This window comes from Hyperolius riggenbachi, chromosome 3 (assembly GCF_040937935.1).
Source record: "Hyperolius riggenbachi isolate aHypRig1 chromosome 3, aHypRig1.pri, whole genome shotgun sequence".
Classification (NCBI taxonomy): Eukaryota; Metazoa; Chordata; class Amphibia; order Anura; family Hyperoliidae; genus Hyperolius; species Hyperolius riggenbachi.
In genome coordinates, this window is record NC_090648.1 from 14,522,018 (window position 1) to 14,544,361 (window position 22,344).

At 43.7% G+C, this 22,344-nt stretch overlaps 1 protein-coding gene across 3 annotated transcripts in view; it reads right to left on the reverse strand.

Annotated features, from left to right (window-relative positions):
- Positions 1-22,344, reverse strand: part of LOC137560868 (asialoglycoprotein receptor 2-like) — a 38,349-nt gene that overhangs the window by 14,124 nt on the left and 1,881 nt on the right. For 2 of the 3 annotated variants that reach the window (XM_068272025.1, XM_068272023.1), the window contains exons 2-7: positions 15,054-15,137; positions 10,174-10,191; positions 8,586-8,696; positions 6,251-6,292; positions 4,189-4,230; positions 3,173-3,217 (exon numbers count right to left, since the gene is read on the reverse strand). In XM_068272025.1, coding sequence (XP_068128126.1) covers positions 3,173-3,217; positions 4,189-4,230; positions 6,251-6,292; positions 8,586-8,696; positions 10,174-10,191; positions 15,054-15,137 — 342 coding nt within the window. The remainder of the gene's footprint in view (positions 1-3,172; positions 3,218-4,188; positions 4,231-6,250; positions 6,293-8,585; positions 8,697-10,173; positions 10,192-15,053; positions 15,138-22,344) is intronic. The other variant, XM_068272024.1, reaches the window with a different exon arrangement.

Here is a 22,344-nt window from a genome sequence, read left to right on the forward strand (position 1 = left end):
AAACTTTGTATGATTTCCTATCAGTGGCTGAGCAGATGCAGTCATTAGAACAATTGTGCAGAGAGCAGAATTTTTTATCTCTCTGTGCCCCTAGTTGTCAGTCTCACAGGACAGGGAAAATAAACTTCTCCAACCATGGGGTCTGTCAGGAACCGGCCCCACGGCAAGCCTGCAGAGACGGTTCCCAACTGGGGGTTTTCTCGTTTCGACCAGATCGAGAGGGGAAGCAGCCTTATTCAAGCTAAAACAAGGCTGTCTCCCTTAACTACACTTCACTCTCTCTGCCACCACTAGCTGCTGTTAGACATAACAATTCCCACTCTGCTGTCGAGTGGCCTGCACTCAGTCCAGCATTTTCGTATTTGGGTCAGCTGCGCGCTTAGGCCAAAATATGGGAACGCCACACACACAATGCTATCCCACGGTAGCAAGGCACAATCCCAGCAGTACAATTAGGCACTGAACTTGTAACACAAATTACACTGCAGTCTCTCTCTAGAACTAAGAGCTCTGCTAGTACATCAGAAGTCAAGCTTATTAAATAGATATTTAATATTGCAAAAAGTGGAAGAGTGCAGAAGAAATATATACAAAAGATTTACAAAAACAAGTAAAAATCACAAAGACACATAACAAGACAGTTTGCAAAAATAAAAACAGGAATCAAGCGTTACCAGCATGAAGGTTTGAACACTGTTTGCGTGAGAAGGTAGCGGCTGGTCAGAAACCAGGATAGTGCTTCTAGCGTCTTCGCTATCTCCTGGGAACTACAAGTTGTGAATGTCCTCTGCTGACTTTTATAGCAAGCAGCGTATCCCGAGGGTACACGTCCAGATATAATTTAATTTCCTCACAGGGTTTGCACAGATCTCTTGTAATATCCTTGCTGGCTGTGATATGCAAATGTCAAAGGTTTCCCTTTTGAACCTTCCTAGACTCAGATAGTCTGATTGTATATTGGGGACAACGGGTGGCTGTTTACATATATACAGAATTCAAAGCAATGCAGACACATCAGACCACAAATGGCTGCTACTTAGCAGCTTCCTTCATCTTGGTAGGCTGTAGTGTCTTTCCAGAGGAAACTGAATGCAAATGTACTTTACACTGCCATACAGAAAATCAAATTAGCAGCTTCCTTCAACCAGGTGACAATTATTTCCAAAGCCAGACGGCTTCTAAAAGACATACACATATGCGATCGTGCACAGCAGACATAAAAATGAAAAAAGATGGCTTCTGTATTATATACACTATCACAAACAGCTGCTATATTATCACAGGGTCCCCATGCAGATTCTGCCCCCCCCCCCTCCCCTGCGGCTGCATCCCTTGCAGGGTCTATTGTTACGTTGTTACGTTCCTGCAGAGGGACATTCCCTCTTTGGGAACCAAATCTCTATTTCATCCTCACTTGTCCCCCATTCGTCTCTATTTTGGACTAATGTACAGATATGTAATTTGCTATTGAACAAAGACGTGTTTACTGTTTAACTAATTCTAAACTTTATCATCATTAAAATTTATATATTTCTTATTTTTTAATGTTAAAATGAAGGAAAACTAATGATGATAAAAGGTACCAGTGTGGTTTGAATAATAAAACTACGTCTTTTACTGTTTAAATATTTGTGATATGCCTAGAGGGGTGTAGTGGGGGTGTGGTTAGAGGTGTGGTGGGGGCGTGGTTAGAGGTGTGGCAGGGGCATGGCTTAAAATTATCCTCTTTCTTATCTCAAAATGTTAGGAGGTATGAGAATAGTGGTACATAATACCACAGCAGTTGTCCACTGCCAGCACTGACCTCTGGGTAATCTCTAATAACTAATACAACCACTGGGGGGGGTCAGGCCCGGTCCGCCCATGATGCCAAGTGAGGCGACTTCCATGAGGCGGCAGACGTCTGGGGGCGGCACCAGGCAGAAACAGGAAGTGAAGAGAGTGCCTGGCCAACCTATACTGGGGGCAACTGTACCTGGCTAACCTATACTGGGGGCACCTGTACCTGGCTACCTACCTATACTGGGGGCACCTGTACCTGGCTACCTACCTATACTGGGGGCACCTATACCTGGCTACCTGCCTATACTGAGGGTGTTTTTTGAGGAGCTTATTGCAGCTATAACATGTGGGGCAAATTGTCAGGTGCTGTGTGACCATTCCAATTCAGAAGGGGGGGGGGGGGTAAGGGCGCATCCTCACAAGTTTTCCTCCGGCAGCAAAAAGTCTAGAACCAGCCCTGTGGGGGGCACTCTTATTACTCTCCAAAGACCACCGTGTAATCTTGTGCTGCACCATTTAAAGAGGAACTTCAGCCTAAACAAACATACTGTCATTAAGTTACATTAGCTATGTTACTTAAAATAGATAGGTAATATAATCTCTTACCCGCCCTGTTTTAAAAGAACAGGCAAATGTTTGATTTCATGAGGGCAGCCATCTTTTTGGTTGAAAGGAGGTGACAGGGAGCATGAGACACAGTTCCAACTGCCCTGTGTGCTGATCACCCCTCCCAGTTGCTAGGCAACGTGAAGAACAACATAGGAAATCCCATCATGCTTTGCACTGCATCAGGGAAAAAAAGCCTGGGCAGTTTTCTTTGATGGGTGGAGCTTAGCTAAACATGCAGCTAAAAATGAGACTTTGGTAAGAAAAACAAAGTTCTGATGCTGTGAAACTGTTAAAGAAACACCAAGCCTTTTCCGTTCTGCTGAGTAGATTTTTAGTCCGGAGGTTCCGTTTCCACTAGAGCGAATCTGTATGCGTTTCCTGTATGCAGATTCGCATAGACAATACAAGTGGATGGGACTGTTTCCACTTGTCAGGATTTCTGAGCATTTTTCTGTGCAGGAAAAATCTGCACGACGGAGCCATCAGAATTCGCATACCGAATACCGCTATGCGATTCGCATACAATGTTTTTTAATAGGAAATTCGCATGCGGTTTTGGTATGCGAATTTTCATGCAAATTCGCATGCAATCAATGGAAAAGCACACACTACTGCCTTGGTTAAATTCACATACATCGTCACCCATGCGAATTCGCATGAAAATTCGCATACACCCGCATGCGATTCCCACCGCACAAGTGGAAATGGGCCCTCACTTTAACTGATCCCTGACCACAAACTGTGCCCCCAGTACTGACAAACAAACATTTCTTAGAGTTACCGGCTTCCTCTTTATACTTCTCCAGCTGAGTCAGGAGGTCCTTGACTGCAAAGAAAAATATCAACTTTCAGATTAGATTTGGGAAAGGAAAATAAAACATAAATTAAAGGAACAGGAACTGTCAGCAATGGTGTGACCCCGCCCCCAGCCAATTCCAATGTCATAAGAGGACACGCCTTTTTTTCCCACCAACAGGCATGGTCATTCTAAGCGCCTCCCTGTGTTCAGGTGTTTTTCACAATAAATCTTCCTCCTTTCCTGCCCCGCCATGATATAATAATATACCAGGAGACGTCTTTAGACCAGAGCTCTAAGCAGTAGAGCAGAGTCATATGACCCGCACTGACTGTGTCCTCCGACCTCCCCTATTAGTATTGGCCTGGGGGGGGGGGGAGTGGCCAAGTTGTCACTCTTCCACCCTCTCAATAAGGATGCCAGAGGGGGAGTGGCCGAAGTGCTACTCACTATGCCTCCAATTGGGATGTTAAAGGGTTTGCGGGGGTGTATCCAAGCTGCCACTTAACACACCTACTAATCGGGATGTTGAAGGGGGTGTGGCTGGGTTCCCGCTCACCACACCTATCAATCGGGGTGTTGGAGGGGGTGTGGCTGGGCTGCCGCTCACCACACCTACCAATAGGGATGTTGAAGGGGGTGTGGCTGGGCTGCCGCTCACCACACCTACCAATAGGGCTGTTGAAGGGGGTGTGGCTGGGCTGACACTCACCACGCCTCACAATAGGGATGTTGAAGGGGGTGTGGCTGGGCTGCCGCTCACCACGCCTCACAATAGGGATGTTGGAAAGGGTGTGGCTAGGCAAAATGCTGAAACGCTGAAGAAAAGTGACCCTGTGGGGCCTTGCCCATCCACAGGGATGCTGGCTCTGCGTATACTGTAGAGTGTTCATCTCAGTGCCAGCTGACAGCCATGCTAGGTAGCTTTCACAATGAAACATGCAGAGATGCTAAGCAGTGACCTGAGCACACACCATAGTAACAAGGTAGAGGCAACTCACCCTCATTCTTCAGAAGTGACTGTTCCTTTGCAGCGACCTTATCTGAGAAAAGACACAAAACCGCATGAGAGAACTTATCTTCAACTTCACTTTACTTACTAATTAAAAAAAAAAAACAAGATACACATTCAAGAGCCAGAAAACAATAGGCAGCGCTCCTAGGCTGCAAATGAAATTAAACCAACAGAGGTGTGCAGAGCCCCCCCAGGGGCGAGAATACACACTTTGAAAACAAATCTTATGCAAATTATGCACTAATCCCTAATCTAACAATTTGAATGCAAACTGAAGCACATGGATGCAGCAAGCCATAAGTCCTGTGCGGTCCATCGCATCACGCGCAAAGTGTTGGCCACGTAATGTTCCACGACTCACTACTGTACTTCCTCCTTCCGGCTGGACCGCACAGGACCCCGTGGATTTCTGGGTAAGTTAACGTCTCCTGTAAGTGTAAGGTAAGACCCCCATCTCCCGTGGTCACACCTGCTTCAATTAGTATTAATTAACATTTCGAATCTACGTATCCTTAGCTACTCGGAAGCACATCCCTGGTCAGAGGAGATCATTGAGATTGAATGCAAATTGTATGCACCTCAATCTGGACACAATTTGCATTACATTTTCACAACAAAAGTTGTATAGGTGATACCTTTAAAGGATACATCCAGGCTAATAAAAAAAAAATCTAAATCCACTTACCTGGGGTTTCCTCCAGCCCCTGGCAGCTGTCCTATGTCCTCGCCGCAGTTCCGCTCACTGCGGGTGTCCTCCACTGCAGAAGCCGACGTCATCAGGTATGTACTGCGCAGGCGCAGTAGTGCTGCGCCTGTGCAGTACAGACCTGATGACGTCGGCCGGACCACGTGACCCGTGCCGTGGAGCGCAGAAGAAGCCGACCCGGAAGCTGACCTAGCGAGGTCGGCTCCTGCAGCAGAGGACACCGGCAGTGAGCAGGGCTGTGGCGAGGGCACAGAACGGCTGCCAGGGGCTGGAGGAAACCCCAGGTAAGTGGATTTTGATTTTTTTCTTAGCTTGGACCTCTCCTTTAATGACTAACTGTACAAGATTTCCCTGCAAGCTTTCAAAACTTTAAAGGACAGCTGTAGTGATAGGGATATGGAGGCTGACATTTTTATTTCCATTTAGACAATACCAGTTGCCTGGCTGCTCTCCTGATCTATTTGGCCGCAGTAGTGTCTGAATCACACCAGAAACAAGCATGCAGCTAATCTTGTCAAATTTGACAATAATGTCAGAAACACCTGATCTGCTGCATGCTTGTTCAGGGGCTATGGCTAAAAGTATTAGAGGCAAAGGATCAGAAGGATAGCCAGGTAAATAGTATTGCTTAAAAGGAAATAAATATGGCAGCGTCCACATCATTCTCACTACAGTTGTCCTTTAAGTTTCTTCATCAGGCATGATACAGACTTGGTGGAGAACCTAAAATTCCGAAAGCTTGCGAAGAACTCTCGTACGGTTATTGAGGTGGAGGAGACACAGTTATAAGCAGAGGCAGCCCACTTACTGCACCTGGCCCCAAACACTTTACACTACTTCCGGTAATTATAGACCAGGCATGGGCGAACTTGGCCCTCCAGCTGTTAAGGGACTACAAGTCCCACAATGCATTGCAGGAGTCTTACAGCCACAATTATGACTCATAAAGGCAAATGCATTGTGGGACTTGTAGTTCCTTAACAGCTGGAGGGCCAAGTTTGCCCATGCCTGTTATAGACTGTATCGGGCTCCTGGGGATTGAAAAAAGCCTTTTAAATTTGTTTCTGTCAAAACTTTATTCATGAGGACTTTTCACGGCGGTTTGCCACCCCTGGTTGATTATTTGCTTTCAGTTGCTCTACCAAGTGCTGACATTCTCTCCAGGAATAGCTGTTTTTATGTTTGTGTCTTCAAGTAAGGCTGCAAAGCAACAGATGGCGAATATTTTGAAGTGGTGCCTCTTATCTGAAACTTCTGTATTTAACATCCAGTTCCCTCAATGTCCCCCACATGTGATAAGAAAGTGTCTGCAGAAGTAGCTACAGATTACTTCACTCCTCACCATGAGCCTTCGCATCCGCTACTTCCTCTTTGACATTTCTACCTAGGGGAGAAAACACAGAAAAAAAATGTAAGAAAAACGCCAGGTTTAGTAGGGTTGCAATGACATGATTTAGAAACACAACCTGAACTGAAATAAAACACCTGAACTAAGCAAAAATGTGTGAGGTGGTCATACCTGGAGCTCCTCTGGTGCCCCCCATAAACTCTGCCATCTCTCAGCTTCGCTGGCCTCACCTCCATCTTGGACTCTCACCTCCATCCCTCCTTCCTTCCCTGTAAGGTGCATGCACCAGGGTCGGACTGTGACACTGGGGGCCCACCAAAGAAATTTCAACCTGGGGCCCACACATCCCATGATTGCGGGGAAAAAAGGGCGTAACCATGCACCGGAAGGTGGGCGTGGTTATGATGTATTATGGACAGGGCCAAATGTACATGATCTTAGCAGCATTGTAATTCAGAGACACTGCTGCCCAGCAAAACTTTGCATAGAGTCCCCTCCTTCAATATAAAGTAATGTCCTACTTTGCAGAGGCTGCCTGCGACCGCAGAGGCTGCGACCGCATCGGGGCCCTTGGGCCAAAGGGGCCCCGAAGGGCCCTACCTCAACTACAGTATCACCTCTCTATTGGTCCTGTGCTCATAATAATCACTTCTATAGATACTTTGAACAGTGGTAATCATTAACAAGCTATTTCCCATCCCCTTCTTGCACCTCTGACACTGTAGTTGCCATTAGCAGGTTTTGATGCGTTGTACCAATTGTTATGTATAGAGTGCTTGGGGGGCCCCATGTAAAACTTGCATCGAGGCCCACAGCTCCTTAGCTACGCCACTGCTCTCAGCATGAGTGATTGCAGCACTGAGAAGATAATTTTTGTGCTGCAGGCTGCAATTGGAGCTCTGTCAGACAAGGAGGGGGGGCCCACCAGAGATCTGGAGGGGGGCCCACCGAGGGAAAAAACTGTACTACTGTGGCCCAGTCCGACCCTGGCATGCACTGTCCACTTGTGAAGCCCATTCAGTGGCGGTGCTATGCTGGGGCACTGCCCTCCCCCCAGGAACCCCTGTGCCCCCCCCAGCAGGACACAGGACCTCAGAGTGCTGGAGGATGACACTATTCTTACCAGCTGCGGAGGGGAGGAAAACAAATTCCAAAGCTGCTATTTCCACTGCTCTCCCCCCACACATGAATGGGCTGCTCCATAGCTGTGTCAGTAAAGTGAATTCCTAACGACCTGCATAACCATTCATGTGTAATGTGTCTCTCCTGTTTACTGCAAATGGCCCGTTTACATTTTTTCAAATATCGGATCTCTGGCAGAAATTATTTATTTAAGCTATTAATTCGCTGTAACGCCCCTTTAAAGGACCACTATTGTGAAAAACTGTAAAATTTAAAACACATATTAACACATACACATAAGAAGTACGTTTCCTCCAGAGTAAAATGAGCCATAAATTACCTTTCTCCTATGTTGCTGTCACTTACAGTAATTAGTAGAAATCTAACAGAAGCGACAGGTTTTTGACCTGTCTCAGTATTCCTCAGTATTCCATTCATTCTTAACAAAAGTACACCCTGAAAAGGATCTATACAAAGATGCACTCTCCCCCCCCCCCCCCAAACACACACACCCACACACACACACACACACCTGCTTGCACACCATTTAGGAAGCTGGACTGCTTTTAAAAATAAAGAATCTTCCATGAGGATATGGGCTAGTCCAAAAGTTGTCAGACTACCTACTGTAAGTTGCAGCAATATATGAAAATAGTAATTTATAGCACATTTTACTCTGGGAGAAATGTATACCTTATTTATGGATTATCATGTATCTTAAATTTGACACTTTTTTGTGATAGTGGAATTCCCCCCCCCCCCCCCCCCGACCCACAGACCACCCTCGCCACCCCCCCCCCCCCCCCCCTCAGTCTGGCAAACCAGTTGATAATTTTCTGAATCTGATTGGATTATGATCAATTCCTGCTACACACAATCAATATTTTTTGGCAGCTGGCAAAAGGAAATCTATTCTAAATTTAAAAAACTGGAGCATTGTGCTGTTTGATGCACGGGCGGCACCACTATTGCCTCCGTTTGACCACCGCACCTTTCCAGGCCGAGATCTAGAGACATTTTCCCTCCTGTCCGATCTATGGTTCTGAATTATTTTAGGACAAAATCATTTGAAATTAGAGCGGTTGGGCATGGTAGGGCGATCAAGCAGCAAAATTGATGTGTGTATGGCCGGCTTTACTGAATCTCATAGTCTTCATAATATTACAAAGCAGGGAAGTCATATTATAACTCTCAGCATTATACTCACTGTAGATGTACAGAAGACTCGTGAAAACAACCAAAATGATGAACATCAAGCAGAGGAGAGCCAGCAGAATCAGAACCAGGCGATTTCCCACTTTACCGCCAGCTGAAGTCACTGGAAGAAGAAATAGGACTTCAACGGGTCACACGGATACAATTCTCAAGATGGTCACTGAGATGCTAATAATGAATTGAGAATTTATAAATTATGAATTAGAATAAAAAGACTTAAAGAGAAACCGTGACCAAGAATTAAACTTCATCCCAATCAGTAGCTGATACCCCCTTTCCCATGAGAAATCTATTCCTTTTCTCAAATAGATCATCAGGGGGCGCTGTATGGCTGATATTGTGGTGAAACCCCTCCCACAGGAAACTGTGAGGACCATGGTCCTGGCAGTTTCCTGTCCTTGAACCTCTTTGCATTGTGGGAAATAGCTGTTTACAGCTGTTTCCAACTGCCTAAAAAAAGCAAGCAGCATCTCCTTCCACATGCCAGCAGTAAAAATGTCACCATGTGATAAATGTCAGAATGTAAATCAAGGAGAGGAAAGATTTTACAATGGGCAAACACTGACTAAATCATTTATACATAATTATTGTAAACATGAAGCACCTTTTTTATTACATTATTTTCACTGGAGTTCCTCTTTAAAGTGACATAACTCGTTTTTTGGACAAAGACATTCCAGGCCTTCACCTGGAGCGCCATTGCCTCTCAGGGGCGCCACCAGAATGCTCACTATGTGGGTCCCAGTCCCAGTCTGTCTCCTCCTCCCCCTCGCATCGCCCTCTCAGTCTTCCCAACTCCTTCTTCACATCATTGCTGCGGCCAAACCCAGCAGGGCCCATAGTAGGTCGGTTCACACGGCCTGCTGCTGGCAGCTTGTTTCCCCGTGGCCCAGCGCTTTTATGCTACTGCGCAGAAATGCGTTTGACATTGACGTCACATGGTGTTTAGAGACCCCAGGGGGACACCGTAGCTGCAAACTTTGCTGGCTCAAGAAGCTGCATGCCAGAAAACTCAATGAACCGGGGTGCTTGAGAATTTTACGGTAAACGACATGAGATGAATGCCTCCAATCAGTCGGCGATACGGTGGATCCCACGCTAAACGATGGGGATGGGTGCCGGCAGCTATCCGTCTGAACCGGCCCTAAATCACCCCTCATGCATCATAAGGGTTGAGAGGGGATTACAAAACTGGATGTGTGTAGGCACCCTGAGGGTCATTTCACACTGGCGCATTGCAGTTTGGCATTTTACCGCAGTCTACCGATAGGGCAATGTAAATCTATGGCATAGTTCACATTGCCTGCGCTGCACCGGAAGTACCCTATCTAACGCAAATGCATACCTACGTTACTGTGCGGTTCCTGTGGCGATCTTGTAAGTCTATGGCAGCGCAAGGGTTTTTAAACTGACCTCTGCAGTTTCACGCATCGTACATGTGCAGAAGTGTATTTTAGCAATATGCTTCTGCGCATGTCATCAATTCTATGTGCCGTATTGCCAGGAAACTGTTATAGTATATAGTGTGTACTGGATATATATATATATAGAAAACAATCAATCAACCCCAAAATACTCACTATTTGTTGTTTCGCAGCCTGAAATTACAAAACAAACACAAAAGAAAAAAAAGTTCATCCCTATTGCAGCCATTTGAAAGATACAAGAGTAACAGTTCATTAAAAAAATCCTCAGTCAAAATGTCACTTTCTCCTGGAGCAATGCTGGATACTAGATGCTAGAGAGAGCAGCCTCCAATGCATGTCACATAAACACATTACACTATGTCTGTGGTAGGATTAGATTGTGAGCTCCTCTGAGGACAGTCAGTGACATGACTATGTACTCTGTAATGTGCTGCACAAGATGTCAGTGCTATATAAATACACAATAATAATATGGTAGGACATTAGACTATGACTCTGGTAGGATTAGATTGTGAGCTCCTCTGAGGACAGTCAGTGACATGACTATGTACTCTGTAATGTGCTGCAGAAGAGGTCAGTGCTATATAAATACATAATAATAGTATGGTAGGACATTAGACTATGACTATGGTAGGATTAGAGTGTGAGCTTCTCTGAGGACAGTCAGTGACATGACTATGTACTCTGTAATGTGCTGCATGAGATGTCAATGCTATATAAATACATAATAATAATATGGTAGGACATTAGACGATGATTATGGTAGGATTAGATTGTGAGCTCCTCTGAGGGCAGTCAGTGACATGACTATGTACTCTGTAATGTGCTGCAGGAGATGTCAGTGCTATATAAATACATAATAATAATATGGTAGGACATTAGACTATGACTGTGGTAGGATTAGAGTGTGAGCTCCTCTGAGGACAGTCAGTGACAGGACTATGTACTCTGTAATGTGCTGCAGAAGATGTCAGTGCTATATAAATACATAATAATAATATGGTAGGACATTAGACTATGACTGTGGTAGGATTAGAGTGTGAGCTCCTCTGAGGACAGTCAGTGACAGGACTATGTACTCTGTAATGTGCTGCAGAAGATGTCAGTGCTATATAAATACACAATAATAATATGGTAGGACATTAGACTATGACTATGGTAGGAATAGAGTGTGAGCTCCTCTGAGGACAGTCAGTGACATGACTATGTACTCTGTAATGTGCTGCAGAAGATGGCAGTGCTATATAAATACATAATAATAATATGGTAGGACATTACACTATGACTATGGTAGGATTAGAGTGTGAGCTCCTCTGAGGACAGTCAGTGACATGACTATGTACTCTGTAAAGTGCTGCAGAAGATGTCAGTGCTATATAAATACATAATAATAATATGGTAGGACATTAGACTATGACTCTGGTAGGATTAGATTGTGAGATCACCCGAGGACAGTCAGTGACATGACTCTGTACTCTGTAATGTGTTGCAGAAGATGTCAGTGCTATATAAATACATAATAATAATATGGTAGGCCATTAGACTATGACTCTGGTAGGATTAGATTGTGAGCTCCTCTGAGGATAGTCAGTGACATGACTCTGTAAAGTGCTGCAGAAGATGTCAGTGCTATATAAATACATAATAATAATATGGTAGGACATTAGACTATGACTCTGGTAGGATTAGATTGTGAGATCCCCCGAGGACAGTCAGTGACATGACTCTGTACTCTGTAATGTGTTGCAGAAGATGTCAGTGCTATATAAATACATAATAATAATATGGTAGGACATTACACTATGACTATGGTAGGATTGGATTGTGAGCTCCTCTGAGGACAGTCAGTGACATGACTATGTACTCTGTAATGTGATGCAGAAGATGTCAGTTCTATATAAATACATAATAATAATAATAATATGGTAGGACATTACACTATGACTATGGTAGGATTAGATTGTGAGCTCCTCTGAGGACAGTCAGTGACACAACTATGTACTCTGTAAAGTGCTGCCGAATATGTCAGTGCTATATAAATACATAATAATATGGTAAGACATTAGACTATGACTATGGTAGGATTAGAGTGTGAGCTCCTCTGAGGACAGTCAGTGACAAGATTATGTACTCTGTAATGTGCTGCAGAAGATGTCAGTGCTCTATAAATACATAATAATAATATGGTAGGACATTAGACTATGACTATGGTAGGATTACAGTGTGAGCTCCTCTGAGGGCAGTCAGTGACATGACTATGTACTCTGTAATGTGCTGCAGAAGATGTCACTGCTATATAAATATAACAATATGTGTGACAGCCGTTTCCTGAGATCTCTCTTCCTCAGAGAATGCGAGTGTGTCTCTAGAATACATAGAATAGTGTATGCAGCTTCCTTTTGGCAAAAGAGAAGTGACTGATATAGTTATGCTGACTGAGTGAACCACCCATGCTCTTATGAAATTGTGACTGGTAAACAGGGCACTGCCTGCTGGTAAATGCCAGGTGTTCAGCTGGAAAATGGAAGCTGATATATGTCTCTACAGGAGTCTGACAGACCTCATATGAATGCTCTATAGGCAGTGAGTTCAGGGAGAAATCAGCATGATATCTTCAGACAACACCCGGCCTATAGACACACCAGGGATGTCATCAGAAATTAACAGTCCTAATTGGCTACAGCTACTGGGCGCTTTGGAAGAAAGATCAGTTTTTTTATACAGGAGGTAAGGTCACCTGATAAGGTCACTTCAGAGGCGGGGCTATGCTAATTCTCTATAGATTGTCCTGCAAATAATGCATGTAAATTAGGTCTCTCAAGGTGGCCATACACAGTATGATTTTTTGCCTGAGCATGAGTGCGCATTTTATTGAGTTTTCTTTAACCTTCTTGCGACCGCCTAACGCTAATTGGAGGTCGCAAGGTGGCTCCCCCAGGACCGCCTAACGCCGATTGGCTTCAAGTCCTGGGGGTGTGTGTTGCAGGGGATCGCGCGCGCTTCTCTGTTTGCAAGACGGAGTTCTGCTCCATAAACAGCCTGCCAGCGGCGATCATTACCGGCGGGCTGTTACAATTAAAAACGGCATGTTTTTTTTTTTTACTTTGTACAGCGCTGCGATCTACCACAGCTCTGCACGGGGACAGCTCTGTCCCCAGGAAAGGCTCGCAAAATGAGCACCTCTCATAGGCTGATGAGGTAAGGAAGAATAATTTTAAAAAATATATGTTTTTATTATACTTTTATTTACAGTAAAATGAATAACAAAACAAAAATGCAGCAGCCATCAGAGCCCACCAACAGAAAACTCTGTTGGTGGGCAGAAAAGGAGGACAGATTGATTTTGGCGGTAAGTTGTATGGCTCTGCAGCGAGCTTTTAAAGCTGCAGGCACTGAATTGTAACAAATAGCCTGGTCACTAGGGGGGGGGGGGGGGGGGGGGGGGGGGGGGGGTGTAAGCCTGTGGTCCTTCAGTGGTTAAAAACAAATAGATTGAGTTGAAGGAAAAGTTTCATTCTGTTGTCCTATACAATCAATCATTTCCACAAATAATAGTAAACATTGAACAAATTGGTTGTATTATGTACAGCTACCTTCAGAATCCTGTTCAGATACATAAAACCAATGTTTTGACCTTAAAGGATACCCGAAGTGACATGTGACATGATGAGATAGACATGTGTATGTACAGTGCCTAGCACACAAATAACTATGCTGTGTTCCTTTTTTGAGTTAAATATCAGGTATGCAAGTGGCTGACTCAGTCCTGACTCAGACAGGAAGTGACTACAGTGGGACCCTCACTGATGAGAAATTCCAACTATAAAACACTTTTTCCTTGCAGAAAATGGCTTCTGAGAGCAGGAAAGAGATAAAAAGGGGAATTTCTTATCAGTGAGGGTCACACTGTAGTCACTTCCTGTCTGACTCAGGACTGAGTCAGCCACTTACATACCTGATATTTAACTCTTTCAGGCAGAGAAATAAAAAAAGGAACACCGCCTAGTTATTTGTGTGCTAGGCAGATCATATGGCAGCCACACTTGTCTGTTTCAGAGATTCTCTCTCAGCAGCAGCAGACCCTCCTATGTCATCACAGCTCTCAGTATGCAAAGCAGGAAATCTGAGCCAGAATGTGGCAGGCTTGGGCTTGAAAAGACTCCACAGAAGAGTGACTCAGCTATAATGATTCCAGGTCAAACCTAGACTGAGCCAGTGAGGGATTCTTATCACAGCTGCTAATAGACTAATTAAGCAGATAAGAATGAAACTAAAAGCAGGGTAGGTGTTTACTGTCATGTTCCCACTGATAAATGTAATAAAATACATGAGGATGCTTCGTCTCTGGTTCTCTTTAAAGCCTTATTGTTATTTAGCATTAACACACAGATCCCTCTTTGTACCTATCCCTAACCCTAAGCACCCCCCTGGTGGTGCCTAACCCTAACCACCCCCCTGGTGATGCCTAACCCTAACCACCGTCCCTGGAGGTGCCTAACCCTAACTACCCCCCTGGTGGTGTCTAACCCTAACCACCCCCCTGGTGGTGCCTAACCCTAAGCACCCCCTGGTGGTTCTTAACCCTAACCACCCCCCCTGGAGGTGCCTAACCCTAAGACCTCCCTGGTGATGCCTAAACCTAAATCTCCCCTGGTGGTGCCTAACCCTAACCTTGACAGTGTTACATTAAATCCATTCACCGTTTTTAAATAACTTCCGCAGTTTGGCTTATGTAGGGCGCTATTGATAAATAACGTTACTGTGCGCAATAACGTCTACTGTTTGGCATATGAACGGCGCTATTGATAAATAACGTTACTGTGTGCCGTTATTTTCTTATTTCTTTCCCTGTGCGCCATTATTATGCAGTACTAACGATAAATAGCGATAAGCGTATCTTTTTAATGTGGCACCATTTTTATGCATAGGCGCTGTGCGCCATTATTCACTGATCCGGTTAGCCTATGTATGGCCATTTTCTCATCTTATGTTTCCTCTAAGCCCTATTTTTCAACTCCCTGATAATAATTTACCTTCGGCCTTTGGCTCTTTCTTCTTCTTAATGACAGAGAGTTCCTCTAAGTTGACATACGTATTGTCCTCCTCATCGTCTTGTGCTGAAGAAAACAAAGAAACGTGAGCATGCATTTAACATTTCTTGAAAATATAGCATATTGTTGTGTATTTGTATAGGGCCAACACCTCAAAATAAAGAGTTTGTAGCCATTTCACCGACTGTCTCTCAAAGAAGCTCACTGTCTAATCCCCATGGTCCCTGTGTAAGGCCAATTTTGTCGCAGAGTCCATTAAGTTCACGGTAATGAGAAGATGAAGAAGAAAAACAAGTGAGGAGGTGATGAAAAGATGGAGGAGGGTTTGAAGAAGAGGAAGAGAAGGAGAATAAGACAGAGAAGTAGTCAGTGAACAAGAAGGACAAGATGAAGATAGAGGAGGCAAAGAAGGAGAAAAAAGAATACGATGGAGAAGAAGAAGAAGGAACAGAAGATGAAGTCAGAAGGGAAAGAGAAACAGACCAATATGGAGGAAAGGAAGGAGAAGGAGAACAAACACACAAAATGAGGCATAAAGGTGGAATACGGAGAAGAAGGAGATATAGTCGGAGGAGAAGTATACGGTGATGGTGAAGGAAAGGGAGAAGAAAATGGAGAAGGAGAAGAACACATAGAAGGAGGCAGCAAAGGGGAAAAAGGAATATATGTAGTCGTAGGAGACAGTGAAGTATACGGTGATGGTGAAGGAGAGGGAGAAGAAGGAAGAGATGTAGTCAGAGGAGACAGTGACGTATACGGTGATGGTGAAGGAGAGGGAGAAGAAGGAAGAGATGTAGTCAGAGGAGACAGTGAAGTATGCGGTGATGGTGAAGGAGAGGGAGAAGAAGGAAGAGATGTAGTCGGAGGAGACAGTGAAGTATGCGGTGATGGTGAAGGAAAGGGAGAAGAAGGAAGAGATGTAGTTGGAGGAGACAGAGAAGTATGCGGTGATGGTGAAGGAAAGGGAGAAGAAGGAAGAGATGTAGTCAAAGGAGACAGAGAAGTATACGGTGATGGTGAAGGAAAGGGAGAAGAAGGAAGAGATGTAGTCAGAGGAGACAGAGCAGTATACGGTGATGGTGAAGGAGAGGGAGAAGAAGGAAGAGATGTAGTCAAAGGAGACAGAGAAGTATACGGTGATGGTGAAGGAGAGGGAGAAGAAGGAAGAGATGTAGTCAGAGGAGACAGTGAAGTATACGGTGATGGTGAAGGAAAGGGAGAAGAAGGAAGATATGTAGTCGGAGGAGACAGTGAAGTATGCGGTGATGGTGAAGGAGAGGGAGAAGAAGGAAGAGATGTAGTCGGAGGAGACAGTGAAGTATACGGTGATGGTGAAGGAAAGGGAGAAGAAGGAAGATATGTAGTCGGAGGAGACAGTGAAGTATACGGTGATGGTGAAGGAAAGGGAGAAGAAGGAAGATATGTAGTCGGAGGAGACAGTGAAGTATGCGGTGATGGTGAAGGAAAGGGAGAAGAAGGAAGAGATGTAGTCGGAGGAGACAGTGAAGTATACGGTGATGGTGAAGGAAAGGGAGAAGAAGGAAGAGATGTAGTCGGAGGAGACAGTGAAGTATACGGTGATGGTGAAGGAAAGGGAGAAGAAGGAAGATATGTAGTCGGAGGAGACAGTGAAGTATACGGTGATGGTGAAGGAAAGGGAGAAGAAGGAAGAGATGTAGTCGGAGGAGACAGTGAAGTATGCAGTGATGGTGAAGGAAAGGGAGAAGAAGGAAGATATGTAGTCGGAGGAGACAGTGAAGTATACGGTGATGGTGAAGGAAAGGGAGAAGAAGGAAGAGATGTAGTCGGAGGAGACAGTGAAGTATGCAGTGATGGTGAAGGAAAGGGAGAAGAAGGAAGAGATGTAGTCAAAGGAGACAGAGAAGTATACGGTGATGGTGAAGGAAAGGGAGAAGAAGGAAGATATGTAGTCGGAGGAGACAGTGAAGTATACGGTGATGGTGAAGGAAAGGGAGAAGAAGGAAGAGATGTAGTCGGAGGAGACAGTGAAGTATACGGTGATGGTGAAGGAAAGGGAGAAGAAGGAAGATATGTAGTCGGAGGAGACAGTGAAGTATACGGTGATGGTGAAGGAAAGGGAGAAGAAGGAAGATATGTAGTCGGAGGAGACAGTGAAGTATGCAGTGATGGTGAAGGAAAGGGAGAAGAAGGAAGATATGTAGTCGGAGGAGACAGTGAAGTATACGGTGATGGTGAAGGAAAGGGAGAAGAAGGAAGATATGTAGTCGGAGGAGACAGTGAAGTATACGGTGATGGTGAAGGAGAGGGAGAAGAAGGAAGAGATGTAGTCGGAGGAGACAGTGAAGTATGCAGTGATGGTGAAGGAAAGGGAGAAGAAGGAAGATATGTAGTCGGAGGAGACAGTGAAGTATACGGTGATGGTGAAGGAGAGGGAGAAGAAGGAAGAGATGTAGTCGGAGGAGACAGTGAAGTATACGGTGATGGTGAAGGAAAGGGAGAAGAAGGAAGATATGTAGTCGGAGGAGACAGAGAAGGTGATGGTGAAGGAGAGGGAGAAGAAGGAAGAGATGTAGACAGAAGTGACAGAGAAGGTGATGGTGAAGGAGAGGGAGAAGAAGATGGAGACATAGAAGAACACATAGAAGGAGGCAGCAAATGGAGAAGAAGGAAGAGATGTAGACGGAAGAGACAGAGAAGGTGGTGGTGAAGGAGAGGGAGAGGGAGAAGAACACACAGAATAGGAAAGAGAGGGGAAAGAAGGAGGAGAAGGAGATGTAAATGGAGGAGTCAGAGAAGGAGTGATGGTGAAGGAGGTGGGGATAGAAGATGGCAAAGGAGAAAAAGAAGACAGAGAGGAGGAAGTGAAGGAGAAGGAGGAGATGTAGTCGGAGGCAGTGGCGTACCTACCATAAGGCTGCAGGTGCTCACAGCACCGGGTGCAGCCATGGCTAGGGGTGCCGCTGTGGTGCTCAGCCACTGTGTTCTTCTTTGTGAGGCAAGAATTAGCTCAGCTATTTGTCTTGGAAAAAGTGAATATACTACAAGATAGGAATAGTGATGAAAAATCCATGCCTTTTCAGGAAAGATAGAGAAGTTTTATAATTGATTTTTTTAACAGCTACAGAAGTCAAAAGGTTAATCACAGAATGTGCAGCGTTGTGATCTTTGACCTGAGGGATATAAGGGTAGTATAAGGCCTCATGGACACTGCATGCAGTTCTGATTCTGTTTTGCGCCCTTGACGCGATCATACATGCGATTCTGAGTCGGTTCCACATACTACGAGTTTTGGGGGTTTTTTGCGTCCGGGAAGAGTTGGTGTCTCGGGTCGAGCTGTGGGCCGGGGTTGTTGGTCGGATTTGCAGTGTGCAAGGGGCCTAAGCAGAAGCAGGGAAAGAAAACAAATCAGAAAGGGAAGAAACAGAAGTACATGAGGATAAGGGAGGGGGGAGGGCTAGGGAGGGGGAGAAATAATATTTTTGGAATTCAATTTAGCGGTTTCACTCACTATTGTTTAAATAAAAAAATGGTCCTACATAGATATTAAATAAAATGCATTTGTAACAATGAAAAGCATGGTCTGCTATTGTGAAATTAAAACCAGGTAAAATTTATATGCTAAAAATGTGAATAAAAATATAAAAAAAACAAAAAAAAACAATGGAGATCGAGATAGTGCTGGGGAAGGAGAAAGAGCTTGAGAAGGAAAAAAAGAAGACATACAAAAAGGAGAAGAAGAAGAGTCAAAGGCAAAGGAAAAATAAAAATAAAAAGAGAAAGAGAAGGCGATAGTGAAAGGAAAGGAAGCTTGCTAAACGTGCGCATTACCAGGTACAGTGAAGGATCCCTCTCCAGTCCATACCACTTTTTTGTTCATTCCAAACACAATACCTAGTTCTGGTAGTGGTAGCTATGTGAGGTAAATGTGTAGATAAAATACCTCATGAGGTATTTTCCTCTTTTTTTTTAGCAATTCTGAAAGATTTTTCTCCATTTCCGAACATTAGGTAAAACATGAGGTAAATGCATAAAGTGAGGTAAAACATGAGGTATTTCAGTGGTAAGCCTGCAGTAAATAAATAATAGTAGTCTTTAACCACTTTACAGGACGCTTACAGGTCGCATGAACACAAACTCACTGTGGCCAAATAGTAAAGCTACACCCTAAAGCATTTTACATATACAAATACATTAGTTTTACACAATAAATTAACTCATTACCTCCCACACTCCCCAATGTTATTTGTTTTTTGTAATTAAAAAAAAAACAACAATAAAAAAAAGAAAACAACATAAATAGTTACCTTAGGGACTGAACTTTTTAAATATTTATGTCAAGAGGGTATAACACTGTTACTTTATAAACTATGGGCTTGTAATTAGGGATGGATGCAAAACTGAAAAAAATGCACCTTTATTTCCAAATAAAATATTGGCGCCAAACATTGTGATAGGGACATAATTTAAACGGTTTTATAACCGGGACAAATGGGCAAATACATTTCATGGGTTTTAATTACAGTAGCATGCATTATTTAAAAACTATAATGGCCGAAAACTGAAAAATAATGATTTTTTCCCACATTTTTTCCTATTTTCCCATTAAAACACATTTAGAATAAAATAATTCTTGCATAAAAGTATATTTATAGGCATCCCTTGTAAAAAAAAAAAAACCCCAGTAAAAATTTGGAGATTTAGTTCTACTATTCTTTTCTATTACACAGCCTGAATAGGAATAACACAAACAGCAATAGGAACTCCACTAAAAACAGCAAAATGCACGCAAATTGACTTAACCTCCAGGTACAGGCAGGTTATAAACTTATCCGCAGATTATGTCCTAACATGCCCCCTAATTTCCATGAGAATAGCTATTTTTGGTAATGCAAATCACCTCACAAATTACCTCATAATTTACCACATGAGGTAAAACATAACTAAAACCCTAAAACCTACCAGAATTGCTAAATGTCACTACTGTACATGAGGTGATTTGTTTGAAAACCCTACCAGATTTGAGGCCTATACAATAACCCAATGTGAATGTGGCCTAAGAGAAAGCAGAGTTTTTGGAGATACTGTATATATATATATATATACTGCTAATATTATAAATGGGAAAGTTCGGATGTTTGTTACTCGATCATGCAAAAATAGCTAAACGGATTTGAATGAAATTTGGCGCACACATAGTACATTGATTACGTGGAATAACGTATAGGATACATTTTATTACCATAACCAAAAAGTGGGCGGAGACAAATACAAATTTAACTGGGAAAATGTAAACAGCAGCCATTCTTACACTGTTAATGGTCGGGTTCTCAAACTTTGCACAGTTGGTTACTGGGTGACTAGGATTAATATTCAGAAAAGTGGGTGGAGCCTATAAAAGCCGTTCAAAATACACCTATTGATTTTCAAGGGGAATGTTTACATTGCTGCCTTCTTACACTGTTAATGGCACAAGCCTCAAACCTGGTACAGTTGATCATTGGGTTACTGGGGTTGAGAAAGGGGGTGGAGCAACAAACAGCCAATCAGATTTGTTTCATTCCACTGCAAATTATTGATGCCAAAGACCGCAAAGCTCACAAACTTGGTAATTGAGTAATTGATTAATTGTGTGTTGGGGTTCGGAAAAGTGGGCGCAGCCAACACCAGCCAAATACATAAGCGGGCAACACGGGGTCATCAGTGGGCAGAGACAAAATACAATATTCACTGGGAAAATGTAAACAGCAGCGATTATTACACTATTAATGGCAGGGTTCTCAAACTTTGCACAGTTTAATACTGGGTGACTGGTGTTTGAAAAATGGGGGAGAAACCGAGAGCCCAATATGGTGTTGTATGTTAATATGGAGAGATCTGTTGTGAATAAATGAGATGATTATACTAACAAGGGTGGGTCGCCACAAAGGCAACCACTGGAAAGGCCGGCGGGGAGAATTGTAACCTGACCCCGCTCAGGTTTAAAAAGTTGCTCTCTGTAGATAGGAGAAAATGGGGATACACCCCTCCACCCAGGGTGGACTAGATAATGTTGAAATACAATAACAGAGGCGCCAAGCAGAATAAAATTAGTTAAAATTGTTAAAGAGGAGCCTCAGAGGCGCTCTACCTGGTTCATGACCTGATTTTGCACCCTCCAAAAATCGTTTGCCTGAAGAAGCGGGACTGTTACCCGTGAAACCCGTTGCACTTTTGGAGTTACTAATAAATGTTACTTTAGACTGTAAGTAACCTGTCCATTGTCCGGCCTTTTTTCAGAAGGGAGGTGAGTCCACCCACTTCCCCCTTTTTAACAATTTTAACTAATTTTATTCTACTTGGCGCCTCTGTTATCGTATTTCAATACTGGGTGACTGGGATTAATATTCTGAAAAGTGGGCAGAGCCTACAAAAGCTAATCAAAATTCACCTATTGATTTTTAAGGGGAATATTTAATTGCTGCCATTCTCGCACTGTTAATGGCACAAGCCTCAAACCTGGTACAGTAGGTCATTGGGTGACTGGGGTTCAAATTCAGAAAAAGGGGTGGAGCCACAAACAGCCAACCAGATTTGTTTAATTTTAATGCAAGTTATTGATGCCAAAGACCGCAAAGATCACAAACTTTCTCATTGAGTAATTGTGTGTTAGGGTTAGGAAAAGTGGGCGCAGCCAATACCAGCCAAATACATACATGGGCAACGCCCGGTCATCAGTGGGCGGAGACAAATACAAATTTCACTGATAAACTGTAAACTGCGGCCATTCTTACACTGTTAATGGTAGGGCTGTCAAACTTTGCATAAGTGGTCACTGGGTGACTGGGAATAATATTCAGAAAAGTGGGTGGAGCCTACAAAAGCCAATCAAAATTCACCTATTGATTTTCAAGGGGAATATGTAATTGCTGCCATTCTTGCACTGTTAATGGCATAAGCCTTAAACCTGGTACAGTTGGTCATTGGGTGACTGAGGTTCAAATTCAGAAAAAGGGGTGGAGCCACAAACAGCCAATCAGATTTGTTTCATTTCAATGCAAATTACTAATGCCAAAGACCGCAAAGCTCACAAACTTGGTCATTGAATAATGGTGTGTTAGGGTTAGAAAAAGTGGGTGGGGCCAACACCAGCCAAATACATACCCGAACAATGTCAGGACATCAGTGGGTGGAGAAAAATACACATTTCACTGGGAAAATGTAAACTGCAGCCATTCTTACACTGTTAATGGTAGGGTCCTCAAACTTTGCACAGTTGGTCACTGGGTGACTGGGATTAATATTCAGAAAAGTC